General features: G+C 51.1%; 1 protein-coding gene and 1 long non-coding RNA gene across 26 annotated transcripts in view; one reads left to right on the top strand and one right to left on the bottom strand.

Annotated features, from left to right (window-relative positions):
* The window catches only part of RIMS1 (regulating synaptic membrane exocytosis 1), a 286,098-nt gene that overhangs the window by 99,210 nt on the left and 170,756 nt on the right, over window positions 1-16,132 (bottom strand). For 15 of the 25 annotated variants that reach the window (XM_068168692.1, XM_068168696.1, XM_068168697.1 and 12 more), the window contains exons 9-16: window positions 15,618-15,664; window positions 13,975-14,087; window positions 12,042-12,172; window positions 11,553-11,724; window positions 11,097-11,253; window positions 9,761-9,832; window positions 3,108-3,261; window positions 575-700 (exon numbers count right to left, since the gene is read on the bottom strand). In XM_068168692.1, coding sequence (XP_068024793.1) covers window positions 575-700; window positions 3,108-3,261; window positions 9,761-9,832; window positions 11,097-11,253; window positions 11,553-11,724; window positions 12,042-12,172; window positions 13,975-14,087; window positions 15,618-15,664 — 972 coding nt within the window. Of the gene's footprint in view, window positions 1-574; window positions 701-3,107; window positions 3,265-9,760; window positions 9,833-11,096; window positions 11,254-11,552; window positions 11,725-12,041; window positions 12,173-13,974; window positions 14,088-15,617; window positions 15,665-16,061; window positions 16,119-16,132 lie in introns of all 25 variants that reach the window. The other 10 variants (XM_068168700.1, XM_068168703.1, XM_068168711.1 and 7 more) reach the window with 5 other exon arrangements.
* LOC137456994 (uncharacterized) lies at window positions 7,399-12,292 on the top strand. Its single transcript, XR_010991185.1, has 3 exons — window positions 7,399-7,442; window positions 8,697-8,751; window positions 12,167-12,292. It is a non-coding gene; the product is annotated as an uncharacterized lncRNA (long non-coding RNA).

Below are 16,132 nucleotides of genomic sequence, written 5' to 3'. Positions count from 1 at the left end.
GGGGCTGTCTCCAAGGGGTGCAGCCACTTGCATGTGCTCCAGGGAGAAATGTGTACACGTCACATGTCTCAGCCTGGAGGTTTTGCTGCTTTCAGCTGTCCTTGCTACACCTGGGCACTGTCCCACATCCACCAGAAGGCTACAGAAGATGCTGTGAGACTGCATGGAGATGTGCAAACCTTGTATGCACTGGAGTGCAGGTCACAGCCTGTGCAACCCCTCACTAGCAGCAGTGCAAGCCTGGCAGCTGGCTGGCTGCTGAAGCATATCAGTTCTGATTTCCAACAGATTCCTGGGTTTCTGGCAAACCCCTCTGGGCTCCAGCCATGAAACAAGCAGCAGAACACTCTAGCATAAGCACCCACAAACCATTCATCTAGAAGCCTGCTACTGCTGTCAACCCAGTGCAAGGTCTGGCCGAAGAAGAGGCGTAGCTCCCTGACCTGCGACACTGTGCTTGCCCCTCAGGGTGATTCCTCTCCCTGCCCCATCACTACCAGTCGTGTTCCTACTGAAGCAAAGTGCCACAGAGATGCCTAAGCCTGCTCCTGCCCAGCTCAGGCTGACGATGTACCTTTCTTGATCAGACAAATATTGACTATCCACGACTCTGGCTCTGTACTCAGCTGGAGTTCTGGAGGCATCATGGTGTCTAGTTGGAGAACGTGATCTTCTCATCTGATGAATTTCATCTAAGCTCCTGAAAGGCAGAAACAGCAATGAGAACCTTGCTTGCTTATACAGCATCATGCAGCTGAATGGGTTACAGCACAAGCTGGATGAAGGAAGGTTTTAGTCATTAAACTATTACATGACTTGTGAAAAAGGCTTGGATCCCCAAATGAATACAACCCACCCCTGAGTGCACACAGCAGGCACCTCTACCATATCCACAACGCATGCCCCTGTGTGGGCTCAGCAATGGCACTTCCAAAAGCATTCCTTCTTAAGTAGTTCTTATGTTACTCTGCAAGAATGACTGAGGTAAGCATTGCTAATGCCCCCCATGAAATGAAGTTCTGTGTTTCTCTAGATTCACAGCCAGAATTCTGCAGAGGGGCTGCCAACTTTTTGCAGGGCTCTCCAAGTACTCTGGAAGAAGCTCTGGGGTAGGGTATGGGAGCTTGGAGTAGATCTGTGGGTCTCAAACTGTTACAGAAAAGGAGTGTGGCTTTGCACAGCGGTGCAGGCAGGCTCTGGCCCCCATGCAGATGCTTCCTTTCATTTAATAACCACCACTGGAAGAAGAAAAATTAGGTCCTGGAAGCATAATATTAAAGGCTGGTTGGGATGGGCTGTGAACTATTTCCTCTGTGCATCGTGCTTGTGGACAGAAAAACACACCCAGAGCTCCCACAGCTGTTTGCTAGAGAGAAGCAGCAGCTTTTATTCTCTTCTCTACACAAACCTGAGTCAGTGCCACAGTGTGGGCTCTGCACAGCCACACTCCCAGCTGTTCAGCATGCACTGCTGAGGGATGCAGCAGCAGGAGGGCTGGTGGGCAGTGAAAGAGCTTCACCTGTAAGGACTGAGGGACATGGGGCACTAAAACACACAACATTCTCATGCACAAGGATAGTTTATAGGGTGTGGAGGCTGGAAAGGAGGAAGCAAGCCCACCAGGAGTCTCACTGGGGAGGACAAACTGGTTTGCTAGATTATGCCATCACAGCTGCCCAGCATTAAATCAGCAGTGAGGACATTTCAAAAACCACACAGCAATGATGGATAAGGGCAGTGCTGCAGCACAGAATCCTGTACAGGGGTGGGTTTTCAATCCAGTACCCAGCTATGGGCACTGCTGTTGCCAGTGCAATGCTTAAAGCTCTTGAAGCAACTCAAGACCCAAGCTTCCCAGGAATGAGAGCAAGACTGGTGAAAACTGGCTGATTTGTAGGTGCCATGAGAGGCTGGCAGAGAGGCCTACTGCCTGCACAAGCTGAATCAAGGGGGTCAAGCTTTGTGCCTAAACAGTCTGCGTGGCACTGTCCAATAAAAGCACAGAGCATGCAGATGCAAAGCTCAGGAAATATTCTCCTGTTAAGGTGCTCTCATTCAAAGCAGAAAATGAAGAACCCTGAGGTTTATAAACCACTGACTCTGAGGGGTTCTATTCTTTGCATTCAAAACGTCACATTATAAACCATTTCAGCTTGCTGTGACTTCAGAGTGTGTTCAGCTCATAGATTGAGAATGGTTTGGGGTGGAAGGGACCTTGATCATCCAGTTCAAGCTTGGCCTTGAACATCTCCACAGATGAGGCATCCATGAGCTCCCTGAGCAACCTGTCCAAGTGCCTCACCACCCTCACTGTGCAGAATTTCCTTCCAATCTCCAGCCTGGATCTGCCCTCCTCATTGCATAGTTATTATACAGTTTGGGAGTGCCATTATTTATTACCCTACAGATATTCCTCAGTGGCTTCATACAAGAGTCAGCCACTAACTAAAAAACATTTCCAAACCCATGTATCAATTATCCTAGAGTCACAGAACAGCCTAGGCTGGAAGAGACCTCAAGGATCATCCAGTTCCAACCCCCTGCCACAGGCAGGGACACCTCTCAACCAGCCCAGGTTGCTCAAGACCTCATCCAGCCTGGCCTTGAGCACCTCCAGGGAGGAGGCAGCCACAGCCTCTCTGGACAGCCCATTCCAGAGTCTTGCCACCCTCCTAGTGAAGAATTTCCTCCTAAGATCCAACCTGAACCTATTCTCCTTCAGTTTAAAACCCTTTCCCCTCTGCAGCCTTCCTGTAGGCTCCCTTCAGGTACTGAAGGCAGCTCTAAGGTTCCCCTGGAGCCCTCTCTTCTCCAGGCTGCACACCCCCAGCTCCCTCCGGCAGTCCTCGGGCAGGGGTGGCACACAGATGCCCACTCAGAGACATCAGCCAGCAGAGGCACATCCTGCAGAGCCCCGGGCTATCCCACGAAGGAGGACGATTAGCACAAGCTCAACAGCCAGAGCGTGGGACCGCGGCGCAGGGCGCTCCAACGGGGGAGCGCTGCGGCGGCACAGCCGCCGGGAGGGATGCGCGGCCGGAGCGGGCACCGCGGGCGGGCAGGGCAGCGCGGGCGGGCACGGCAGCGCGGGCGGGCACGGTGCCTACCTCTGTAAGGGCACATTTGGTAAGCGTGAGCGGGGCCTGCCCTGATCGTCGCCGCGGTGAGGAGAGACGGAGCGGGAGCGGTGCTGCGCCGGCCGCTGCTGCTCGGGCACCGCCAGCGTGCTGGACTGGCTGTCTCTACTGCCAGGCCTATAACCTACTGGCGAGAGGGCAACAAAAGCGGTTAGAGCAGGGAAGTGTGGGGAGGATCCGGGCGGCAGCCCTGCCGGGAGCGCGCCTGGGCGCGGGCACAGCTCCGCGCTCCGCTGCTGTGCTCCAACGCGCAGCATGCAGCCAGGGCACGGCGCAGCATGGCCCCTGCAGGGCTACACACGGACTGAGGGCAGCTGCACCGTGTCCTGCAAGATGGGAAGGGGAGGAGTGAGAGAAGGGTTCTGGTGTAGGGAAGACAGAATCACAGCGTCACAGAAACACTCAGGCTGGGAGAGAGCCCCAGGGTCCCCAAGGCCAACCATCAGCCCTGCTCTGCAAGGCTCAGCCCTAAACCACAGCCCCAAGCCCCACAGCCAAACCACCTTCAAACACAGCCAGCCCTGGGCACTCCACCACCTCCCTGCCCAGCACATCCCAAGCCCTGAGCACTCTTGTGCCTAAGCTCCACTCTCAACCTCCCCAGGGGCAGCTTGAGGCTCTGCCCTCTTCTTCTCTCACTAATGCCCTGGGAGCAGAGAGCAGCAGCAGCCTCTGCACAACCTCCTTGCAGGGAGCTGCAGGCAGCCAGGAGCTCTCCCCTCAGCCTCCTCTCTTGCCCACTAACCATCCCCAGCTCCTTCAGCCTCTCTCCAGCACATTGCTTCTCCAGGCCCTTCCCAGCTTCCTTGCCCTCCTCTGCCCTGGCTCCAGCTCCTCCACAGCTCTCTGGCACTGAGCTGCCCAGCACTGGACACAAACTACAAACTACTGCTCCTTGTGTTTTGAAATTCCTATAGAGTAGCAAATGTTTGAGAGGAATCCCAGCAGCGTAGGCTGGGTTGTGTCTCTGTATGACTGGACTGACTCATCAGGCCCTGCTCACTACAAAGCATCCTTCTGCCTCTTCTTTCAGGGCAGTACAGAGATGTCCTGCTTCTGAACTTGGCCATGGCCACCCACTTTGAAAATTAATGAGGAGCATTTAGAGTACATTGTGCAGGATGTTGTTGCAGTTGGAAGGGGGAACTCTGGACCAGTCCCTGACTGCAACAACTGAAAGGAAAATAAATGACCACTGGATACAAAAGGAAAATGATGCTTAGGTCTATAGAATTCATTGGATTGCTGATGGCATAGAGAGCAGAGGCAGAAGCAGTTCTTGCTCTTCTTCTGTGCCTTCAGCTTGCAACCTCCCTCTCTCTCCCGTGGCCTTGCCAGGGGATCTGTGTTTTGACTGCTGTGTGAGGTAAGGGGAAGGAGGGAGGGAGTGGGGGAGGAGGTGAGCAGGTCCCCTGGATCCACCCAGGGGGGTCTGAGGAGTTTCTGTGTTGCTTGTAAATGGTAAATATCTCTGTGCTGTGCATCTGTTGTACACTTTGTGCACACTGATTGCATTTCCTATCTAGAGTTTAGTTTGCTCATAGAGAGAGAGCTTCACTTCCTCCCACAGCTTCTCTTCCTTCCATCCCTAACTGAGCTGCTCTGGTGAATGTATTCTGGGGGTGGTTTTCCCCCAGTTAGCTGGGGGGCAATTCCAACCCACCACAAGTACACAAAGCTCTGCACATTACAGAGCACTCGTCCTGGTAATATGAGTGAGCTGCAAAGGTCCTTGCAGTTCATTCTCAACAGGCCTTGAGAGCCCAGCCAGCAGAGCCTGAGCACATTTCAGAGCATTGATATTCCTGTGCCTTTTTCCACCTGGCACGTTCTGAGTCCCATGCCAAGCCAGACCCTGCAGCTCACTCAGGGAGGACCTTTACAAGGTGCCTGTTCGCCTCCCTGAAGAGCCACAGGAGATAGGCTCAGAATTCAGTTGCTCACTTCTAGACATTTAAATTAGACTACAAGGATACCTTGATGGAAAATCACAGGATCACAGCAGCAGCCAGGCTGGGAGAGAGCCTCAGGGTCCCCAAGGCCAACCATCAGCCCTGCTCTGCAAGGCTCAGCCCTAAACCACAGCCCCAAGCCCCACAGCCAAACCACCTTCAAACACAGCCAGCCCTGGGCACTCCACCACCTCCCTGCCCAGCACATCCCAAGCCCTGAGCACTCTTGTGCCTAAGCTCCACTCTCAACCTCCCCAGGGGCAGCTTGAGGCTCTGCCCTCTTCTTCTCTCACTAATGCCCTGGGAGCAGAGAGCAGCAGCAGCCTCTGCACAGCCTCCTTGCAGGGAGCTGCAGGCAGCAGTGTGTTTTGGGTGTGGTGCTTGGGGCTCTGGTTTAGGGGTGAACTTTGTAGAGTAGGGTCAGTGGTTGGACCTGGTGAGCCCAGGGGCCTTTTCCAACCTGAATGATTCCATGATTCAGTTTAAAATGCATTTCTGGAGTACCTCTAGCCTGCCTTTAAAAATACACTTAAACTCTGGTAGAGAAAGAGGATTTTACTGTAGGTATTCTCCACAGCCAAGCTATGCAGGGAGCAGGATCTGAAACTTGTGTGCACACAAAGCTCACAGAGCAGCAGCAACTCACAGCTCTTAGCTCAAGTATTGTCAGGCTGGGCACAGGGCATCCACACTTCCACAGCACCCAGGACAGTGAGAGCAGCAGTACCACTCCCTCAGGCCCTCACACAGGAAGGCTCTCCTGGGGGAGCAGGGGCAGGCTCAGCAGCAGGGACCAGCACGGCAGCAGCCAGCAAGCTGAGAGTAGTTTATGCACAAGGAGTTTCTGGGTTGCTCATGGGAAACTGTCAGGTGTGACACCAAGAGGAAGCTGCATGGATGATGAAAATGGTTCTAGGAGACCAGAACTACTACCCTTGAACTAAGACAACACGGACAGCAAACATAGTGCTGTGTTGATGCCAGCCTGCTGCTGGAGGAGGAAGGCAGGCGCAGGACAACCCTTTACAGAGAGTGCCCCGCAGAGGATGAGTTGTTCTGAAGGGCTGCCCGACACAAAACCAGCACAGCTCTTTCCAAATGCCCTCTGGGATGCTGCCAACTGCTTAGCAGCTTCTTCCTTTCCTTATTAAGAAAGTTGTTGCAGTTTTGGTTTAAAAGGCTTCAAAATAAGTTTGTTTTGCTGGAACTCTTTCCTGACCCTTCCTGTACACTCAGCTCTGGCGAGGCCACTCCAGCAGCGCAGGGCTGCCCCGCACAGGACAGACACAGAGCAGCTGCTGTGAGTGAGCTGCAGAAAGGACTGGGCTGGCTCTCCTGCGGGGAGCTCAAGAGATTTAAAAGCTCCTCTTCATGTGCACAGCTGTGAGTATGCCACAGGAGCCTGTCAAAAACCAATTCACTCACAGCTGAGCTTCAAATTAAAGCTGCTTCCAGCTGTTGATACCAGTTCCTTTTCTGAACAGTCCTAGGAGTTAAGACAATTACACACATCCCTGCAAGAGACTGCTGATGAATAAGGACAGCACAATTCCATGGAAGATGAGACACAGCTGTGATGTGACAAGGGAAAAATACTTTCCTCAACTGTTCCTGAAGCTACCGTGGTGCCATTCTTAACGCTTCAGCCTTCGCTTGCACCGACAAGCAGCTGCTGAAACCCCTAGGAGAGCAGTGTCCCTGTTACTGCTAAGTGCTGATACTGCAGGTGGAGAAACACCTGAGCTTATAGCTTTAAAGATTTCCAGTGTTAGTTAAATTAGGCAAAACATTTTCCTCATTCCTCTTCTAGCTCATGGTGGTGATCCCCTGAGCTTTCCTGCTTGCAGCTGCCTGCTCCCTTAGAAAATGAGCAACGGCCTGGGTGAACATCTGGAGAGACTCTGGAGGCCAAATGAGTTCTCTCTCTTCCAAAGAGTTCAAGCAGAAGAACATGAGGAAGCCTGAGAGCACACTGTAGCCAACACAGGGCTTGTGTGTGTGCAAGCACCACTGTGAGTGGCATTAGCAAGTAGGAGGCAAAGGAAGGAGAAGCTGCTTCAAAGGAACATTTTGTGCCAAACTTTACCAACTCGGTTGGGATAGTCTCACCTCTGCTGGGAAGACCTTAAACTCCAGACCAATCTACTTGAAGCCAAGAGAGGCCATGAGAAGGTGCTGTGAGAGTACACCTGAGCTGCATCACATCCTACCCTATGGGGAAATATGGATGCTCAGCATTCCCTTCCATCTGTGCCTTGCAGGAGGACCCAGAGCAGAGGCAGCACACTTGGGTGAGGCCCCTGGTACCGGGCAGCAGGAGGAGGGAAGGGGCAAAGGCCCTGCAGCACAAGAGGTATGCTTCATGTGCTTATGTATGCTGAAACCTTAAACACAGATCTGGCAGTACCTGCACTGCCAACTGAAGAAATGAAATCATAAGCCAGAAAAAAAGCTCAGAAGCTATGGTTTGGTTTAATTCTAAACATTCCCTGTCTTAGCTGATCCAAAATGCCAACATCAATCACTTACCTAAAGCAAGCATCACTGCTGCACATACCTAACAACATCCCCTCCCAGCAACTCAGGTGTAAGTGTATTAAAGGGAAGGAAAGAACCCAATCAGCATCAAAGGAAGGAGAATTTGGCTCCATGAGCATCACAATGCTACTGTGTGAATAAACGATGTGATGTGTTTGTAGGGCTGCATAATGAACAAATACATTGCTAGAGTCTTTTAAACACAGGCCAGGGAGACAGAGAGCTTCCCAAAGCCCACCATGAGTGAATGCAGTGAGGCCAGGGAGACAGAGAGCTTCCCAAAGCTCACCAGCAGTGAATGCAGTGAGGCCAGGGAGACAGAGAGCTTCCCAAAGCTCACCAGCAGTGAATGCAGTGAGGCCAGGGAGACAGAGAGCTTCCCAAAGCTCACCAGCAGTGAATGCAGTGAGGCCAGGGAGACAGAGAGCTTCCCAAAGCTCACCAGCAGTGAATGCAGTGAGGCCAGGGAGACAGAGAGCTTCCCAAAGCTCACCAGCAGTGAATGCAGCGAGGCCAGGGAGACAGAGAGCTTCCCAAAGCTCACCAGCAGTGAATGCAGTGAGGCCAGGGAGACAGAGAGCTTCCCAAAGCCCACCATGAGTGAATGCAGTGAGGCCAGGGAGACAGAGAGCTTCCCAAAGCTCACCATGAGTGAATGCAGTGAGGCCAGGGAGACAGAGAGCTTCCCAAAGCTCACCAGCAGTGAATGCAGTGAGGCCAGGGAGACAGAGAGCTTCCCAAAGCTCACCAGCAGTGAATGCAGTGAGGCCAGGGAGACAGAGAGCTTCCCAAAGCTCACCATGAGTGAATGCAGTGAGGCCAGGGAGACAGAGAGCTTCCCAAAGCTGTGCCAGTTTTAGGCTATGCCTTTGGAATTAAGCTGCAGATTTTGAGCAGAAAAGTAGAACACTCTCAGTAATTCACTATTGGGTGTAGAAAGGAAACCAAAAGATGATTCTAAAGGAATGCCATTGGCCAGAATGTGTGGGAGGGATGAGGGATGCAGATGTAGCCTAACAATCTTTCACACTTCATTCTCATTCCTTCTGTTTTTCCTCTATCTGCTGAGCTGTTCTGCTTTGCTGGGGGGAACACGATCCCTTCTGGCTGGCCTTGAGAAACAGGTAAGATTATCACTGCTTTTCTTCCAGCTTCTGTCTCTTGGTACAAGGGGGCTGGGAGGTTCTGGGGGAGTGGAGCAGCTTGGTCATTTTGACCAGGGGGTGAGGGGGTTGTGCTATTCTGTGATTGTAAATACCTGTACAATATTGCAAATCCTGTGTATTTTGTACCTCTTCCTTGCATTCCACTGTAGAGTGTAGTTTGTGCTTGTAAAAACAGCTTCCATTTGCTTCCAACTGAGCTGTGCTTAGTTAACCCACTACACAAAGCTCACCGTGAGTGAGCGCAGTGATTCTCATGGGGAAGACCCAGAGGAACACTGATTAGTGCTAGGCAATGACAGTTAGTTTGGGCCAACACACATTCACCTGACTCATGGCAATAGGCAAACAGAAGCAGCAACATGTGGTGTTCAAGAGGAGCCTCGAGATGCTCAGCAGGTAAGGAATACTGAACTGAAAGTCCAGCCATGGTGCTCCCCACAAGCAGCTCTTTGTGAACATTGAGGGCAATGACAGGTCAGGAAGGCTTATGAAAGTTAGGGAAGGTAAAGCCATGCTCATGCAGATCAACCTACAGCCAGGCATGCTCTAAGAAGTCCATGGGAGACTGCATCATATCTGAGTTCCAAGCAAGAAAGTGGAATAGAAGAGAGTGCTTGCAGCAAGCATTAGAATCTTAATTACCATCTTGACATGACTTTTTTTGTGGGTGTGCTTTAAACAGTGCTTGCAACATTTCAGACTGAACTTAAGCCACCCAGTGGTTCCCATAGGAAGAACCATAGGTAAGGGATCAATGGATGGACAGCAGAATCTGTCAGTTCCCCATCATTTAGGATAGGTAGGAAGGGATAATCAGGAAAAATGGTTTTAGGGCTTGGGTTTTTTTCCCCCACAATGCACTCTCCAAACCAGGATCCTCAGCATTCCACATTGTGACATAGAAAGCAAACCAACCAACAACCAGGCCCAAAGGAAGAAGGCAGCCCCATGCTGTTCACCCACGCACCTGGAGGAACAACTCCAATACCATCATCAACATCATAATCTGAGATGTCACTATCACTGATGGGCCGAGATCCTGCACAACAGTAAGGCAAACAAAGACCTGAGCATCTGGGCACCTTATGGAAGGTAAAACAGGTTAATTGAAGGTGCTACTGAAATGAAGATTCTTTTAGGTCTAAACAACAGCTGAGAAGAACCAAACCACAGTGGTGTTTGATAGGACAGCTGAAGGCAACTTAGTGCCTTAGAGCTGCTGGAGCTTCCTTCCCCCTTCTCCTTCCCTCAAAAGCTCAGCACTCCTTCACCAGGAGAGTCTGCCTCACTCGCCCAGCCAAATGTTAACTGGCATTGAGAAAAGCCAAACCACACCACAGCCCTTTTTTTGCTGTTTCAGTGAGTGTGCTGGCTCAGCTTTGGGCACAGGAAAGGAGAGGTGGCAGCATGGGACGGGGAAGAGGAAACAGCAGGGCTCAGCTGCCTCCTGGAAACTAACCTTTAGCTTGCTCACTCTGCACACACCCTCAGACAGCAGCTACAGTGCTGTCACACTGGTGGGTGACATTGGCACCTATTTCCTAACCACTGGCACGGGTGAACGAGTTCCACTTTCAACAAAAATCAGAAGAAATGGCTGGGCAAGGCATTCTGAAACAATCTCCTGACAGCCTTCCTCTGCTAAGGACATGGGAAAGGCAGTCCCATGGGCAGAGGAGCCACAGCACTCAAACATTTCAGTGCTGTAATATTGTGAAAGCAGACTCCTCCAAAACAAGTGGAGCTCCCAGCTGCACTCATGCAAGGTCTCCGTGTTGCAGAAGCAGACTCCTCAGCTGGATGTGTAATGGAGGCTGAGGAAAAGTGCATTGAAGCATCATCAGACACTAAGGACTGGGAGGCTGAGAATTGTCTTTGTGATGGACACTGCATTGAAGCATCATCAGACACTAAGGACTGGGAGGCTGAGAATTATCTTTATAAGGAAAAGTGCACTGAAGCACCATCAGATTTTAAGGACTTGAAACAAAGAGCTTTTAATTATTGAGACAAAAAAAGGTTCCCAATGCTGCTGACCTGAATCTTTCTATTTAGAAGGAAATTTATTCAAGCAGAAGTTTGAACAACTTTCCTTTGCTAGTGGGAAGCAGTCCCAGCAGGTTTCCCATGCTGGGAGCCATGTCACAGGTGCAAGGCTGCCACGTCACAGCATCCTCACTTGCATCTCTTCCACACATTTTCACTGCCAGTCAAGACTCTGCAGTCTTTACCTTGTTTGTGAAAGTCAAACACCATTATCAGTATTCCTAATTCAAAAAGAGATGGATGGAACTGGGACCTACTTTGTAGTTTTTTGCTAGTGCTTTCTCCACCATGAACATGTCTTCTTGGCATGAAAGGTGATGGCTGAGGCAGAGGTAGTGAAGATTCATCATGTGTCTGTAGCTTATACCAATGTGGTTCATCATCTAAGAGTGCTGTCTCCAGCTCTATAAGAATCTGGCAGAAAAATGAGCAGGTCTTAGCTTTGCTTTGGAGGCAGGCACATCCAAACACAGCTACAAAACACATCTGTGTGTGAATCCAACCCAGCAGCAATCAGATTGGTGGAACCCTGGCACAGGTTGCCCAGCAAGGTGGTTGAGGCCCCATCCCTGGAGATGTTGAAGGTGAGGCTGGAGAGGGCTGTGGGCAGCCTGATCTAGTTGGGGCTGTCCCTGCTGAGTGCAGAGGGGTTGGGCTGGGTGAGCTTTGGAGCTCCCTTCCAGCCCAGCCCATTCTGTGATTCCATGCCTCACCTCTCCAAGAAATTCACTCTCTTCTTCCTGTACTCTTGGCTGATCCCAGACGGTGATTTCGAGCATTCGCTCTCGAAAGTCTCTGCGGTGGACGTGGGAGTAGAGAAAAGTTTGGTTCCACTTTGGCTCTAGACTTTTCTTTACTGTTTTGGTCCTCCTTTTACTCTTGTCACTGAAACAGAAACAGTTGCTGTAAATTGGTTTGTAGAGATAAAGCACCAGGGGCTGTCACTTACTCTGCTTATTCTTTGTGGTCTGACAGTGCCCACAAGGGGAAAACTGTCGGCTGTGCAGCGCAGCACACTCACCCAAAGTCCACAGAGCTCATCTGACATTGCCTTGCACGGCACAAGGGCAGGTTTGGCTTGTCCTAATGAATCTAACTGTAACAAACTATCAGAAGGAGTTGCAGACTTCCCAAGCATTCATGTAAAAGGGACCCAGCACATGCCAGATGACAACATGACCTCCTGAACTGAAGTACTCTACCTTCTGTCTGGGAGGAAATACATCTTCACGTAGGGGTTCCTGGGGCGCCCGTCTACTCGTGGTGGCAAATCTGTTGCCTGCAGAACGTTGACTATTAACTGATGTCCCACTTTGTCGTACCACAGTTTAACCTGCAGGAGTCAAGTTACCAGAAAACATTACTGAAAATGGAGAAAGAAAGAGAGGAGGAAGAAAGAGGCTTCTCAGACTGCATCACACGAAGCACAACGTAGCAGCGATCACTGGGGGCTTCCCGGGAGAAAAGGAGGTGTGCTTCATTTCAAACCCTTAATACTTCGTCTAGAAGGAAAGGACAATGATCACAGCTAATTAAAGTGGTGGTGTCTGATTATACTTAGACTGTTTATTGTCATCACTGCATGACCTTCTGTCTGTGAGTGCCTTTAAAGCAGCACAGGCCCCTTAAGAGCCACATTTAAACACGAAGCACTGCCTGCACTTGCACTTGAGGCACGGCTGGAATCTATCCACCCTCGTTTGCCAGGGTTCTTACTAGACTAGAAATGCCTTCCTGAACTGGGGCATTGCTTCAGTGGTGTCACAAACAAGGAGTTGACTCCAACTGTCACTGGCCTGTCACATCCTCCCCATTCCACAACCATCTGCAGAATAAGATCCTTCAGGCCAGCAGGTGAGTGTGTGGCTAACACATCTGATGTGACACAGGGCACCTCCTACAGCAGCTTGAGCAAGGGGCAGAGAGTGGACTCTGACAAAAGCTAGGTCAGACATTTCTAATGCCTGGTGAAAGACAGGAGGATCCAAATCCAGGAGCCACCAGGTGGAAAGCATTCCTGTAACGCTTCTGAAGTGCTTCATATTCATACACAGCTGAAGAATCATGGGCAACACCGTGAAAGGTTTTAGCCTGCTGTATACTTAGAAAGTAAAATGATCAATGTAAAAATTCATAGGAATGCACAGAACAAAGCCTAAGCCCTCACAATGTGCTTAGCGGTGTCAGGACGCAGTCTGTGTCTGAATTAAATGCACCACTGAGCCCTGCAACTCTTCACAGGCACACAGCTGGTTAAATGCTCCCATCGCCGTCCAGCTTAAACCATCAAGGCTTAAATGGAACTGATGGCTTAGAGACACAGTGCAGGGAGATTTAGTATGCTGCTTGCTTAGCTCGGCTGGCCCAGCACCAGCAGCTCGGTTTACTCAAGCCTTAGGCTGTAGACTTGCACCTGGATTTGCTAAACTTGAGCAAAACTTGTACCTATTCAGGCAAGACAAGGCACAAAATCAAGGAAGAGGAAGGTACAAGCACCAGCAGCCGCTGCAAGCTAACAGCTTGCCTGGAGGCTGAGGTGGAACCAGTCTGCAGGGGTGGAAGCTCTCAGGGCAGAATCACCACTGCACTACAGCACACGTGAGAGGCACATGAGGATCACATGAGGGTCAGATGCATGGTCTGCAAGGGTCTGGAAGCCCAGGGACTGCTTTGTTTGAGGTCATTCTATGGAGCAACCCAGCTCAAGCTGACTCTGCTGCTGTGCCACACGATTCAATGATTTCTTTTTGTGACATTCTAAGCCCAGACTTTGCTTTGGGAAACCCAGGGTTCAAACTGTGCCTCTCCAGCCCTCACAAACAAGCCAAATTCTCCTGTGCTTGTTGTCTGGGGATTGCTGGCCATGCACAGAAGAGCCACCAGAGGCACTGGCATGGGCTCCTCTCCGTGCAAACTCCTGCACTCCCTGGTGCATCAAAGCAACAAATATCTCCTGTGCCGTGAGGACAGCGATGCTTTGTGCGCGTGAGCAGGAGGTCCTGAAAAACACCAGAGCCTTCCCAACAGCAGACACTCCTCTGGACCTCCCAACAGCCCCTGGGGAGGTGGTGGGTGTGAGGGAGCAGCACTTGACAGATTTTCATGGACAGCTCAGGAAAGCCAAGGGGTGCTCACAGAAAGCTGCCCTGGAAGGACTTGTGGCGCGTCCCGCAGAGCTCCAGGGCTGGTCGGAGAGATAACAGAAATGGAAGGCCTCTCCATCTTCTGAGATTCAAAAGAACTTGAGCCTAAAACCACAGGAGAAACACAGGGACTCACCAAGTGGCATCTGGGTAACTCGTGAGTTGGCTTTCTTCTTTGGATATATAAAGCTTGTGTGTGCACACAGTGTAACTGCATTAATGTGCAGGAGTGTTGGAAGCTGATGGGGAAACCACTGCCTGGATACCCTTGCCTCAGAGCAGAACTCTCTGCTTTTGTTTAAGCTGCAATAGCAAACTAAAAAGTGTTCCTCACACAGCAGTGAGAAGCCATGTGGTGTTTTAAATCAAACATTGTCCTCTGACAAAATTACACCCCCACCCCCCCCCAGCTGTTCTGTGACCCCAAGCCTTGGATGCATGAACACACATCTGCCTGGGGATTGCAGTCCCATGGCCTCTGCAAGGCTCCAAAGGAAAAGGCACACAGGAGGCTGCTCAGGACATTCATCTGGCTAGGAACAAGAGGGCTGGAGCACCTCTGTGATGAAGTCAGGCAGAGAGAGTTAGGGTTGCTCAACCTGCAGAAGGGAAGGCTCCAAGGAGACCTAATAGCAGCCTGCCAGTACCTGCAGGGGCTGCAAGCAAGCTGGGGAGGGGCGGTTTGGAAGGGCTACTGATAGGACAAGGGGCAATGGTTTTAAACTAGAGCAGGGTAAGTTTAGGTTGGACATCAGGAAGAAGTTCTTTACTATGAGAGTGATGAGACACTGGAACAGGCTGCCCAGGGAGGTGATGGACTCCCCGTCCCTGGAGACATTCCAGGTCAAACTCAGTGGGGCCCTGCACAACCTGGTCTAGTTAAAGATGCCCCAGCTCACTGCAGGGGGGTCGGGCTGGATGACCTCTAGAGGTCCCTTCCATGCCAAACCATTCTCTGCTTCCATGTTTCTGTGATTCTAAACCAGCATGGCACCATCCACACGAGGGAAGCCAGAAACTCATGCTGGTGTGTCCGAGCTGTAGAGCTTTACACACATCTCTACTGCTTCACTTTGAAGGCACAAGGCCAAAACCCACTGAAGCTTTCATACAAAACCCTCAAAGCCTCCCAGTGCTCATCTCTTAGAGAGCTCACAGAACCACAGAACGTTAGGGACTGGAAGAGAGCTCCAGAGATCACCCAGTCCAACCCCACTGCCAGAGCAGCATCCCCCAGGGCAGTCTGCACAGGAATGCATCCAGGTAGGCTTTGGAAAGTCTGCAGGGAAGGAGACTCCACAACCTCTCTGGGCAGCCTGCTCCAGGGCTCTGCATCCTCATAGTAAACAAGTTTCTCCTCATGTTGAGGTGGAACCTCCTGGGTTCCAGTCTGTACCTGGTTGTTCCTTGTCCTATCACTGGGCACCACCAAAGAGAACCTGGCACCTTCGTCCTGACACCCACCCCTCAGGTACTGGTAGGCACTGATCAGATCCACCCCTTCAGGCTTCTCTTCTCCAGCCTAAACAGCCCCAGGGCTCTCAGTCTTTTGTCCCAGCAGAGCTGTCCAAGTCCCCAGAGCTGAAGCCACTATGCTGGGTGCAAGACCATGTGAAAGGAGCAGAGTGTACTCACTGGACTCTAACGGGGGGTGAGAAGTCTCAGGAATCCTTGGAATATCACTGCAACAGGAACAAGCAGGTAGCAGTTAGAAACACCAGAGGTGACTTTCTGCTGTGACAATACATTCCTGGAACACTTCTCTGGAAACACAGCTGTGTTCCTGCTCTAAGGAGTTACAAGGGGACAGAAAGGGAAACATTTGCAGGCATTTCTCACAGGCATTCAGGACAATCCTGCCAACGGCAGCTACATCTCTCCAGCTACACAGCCAGCAGGGAAACCACCAGTGGGACCACCACAGCTGTAATATTGGGGATGCATCCCACAATATCTTCACGAGACAGGGAGCTTTTAGGAAGAGAAAGGTGGTAAAAGGTAGCGTAGCTACAAATGTTCAACTCTTTGTTTGAGGAGCAGGTAGGATCAGAACAAACACCAAGCCAGAGATTGACTCACTAGTAAGCTTTATATAAACGTCTCAAGGAGGCCACGGAGTGGAAGTGATGGAAATGTCTTAGGCAACAAAA

The sequence above is a fragment of the Melanerpes formicivorus genome, unplaced genomic scaffold (genome assembly GCF_026170545.1).
Source record: "Melanerpes formicivorus ecotype bairdi unplaced genomic scaffold, bMelFor1.0.p_v2 SCAF_155, whole genome shotgun sequence".
Taxonomy (NCBI): domain Eukaryota; kingdom Metazoa; phylum Chordata; class Aves; order Piciformes; family Picidae; genus Melanerpes; species Melanerpes formicivorus.
This window is presented reverse-complemented; position numbering and strand designations above follow the sequence as displayed.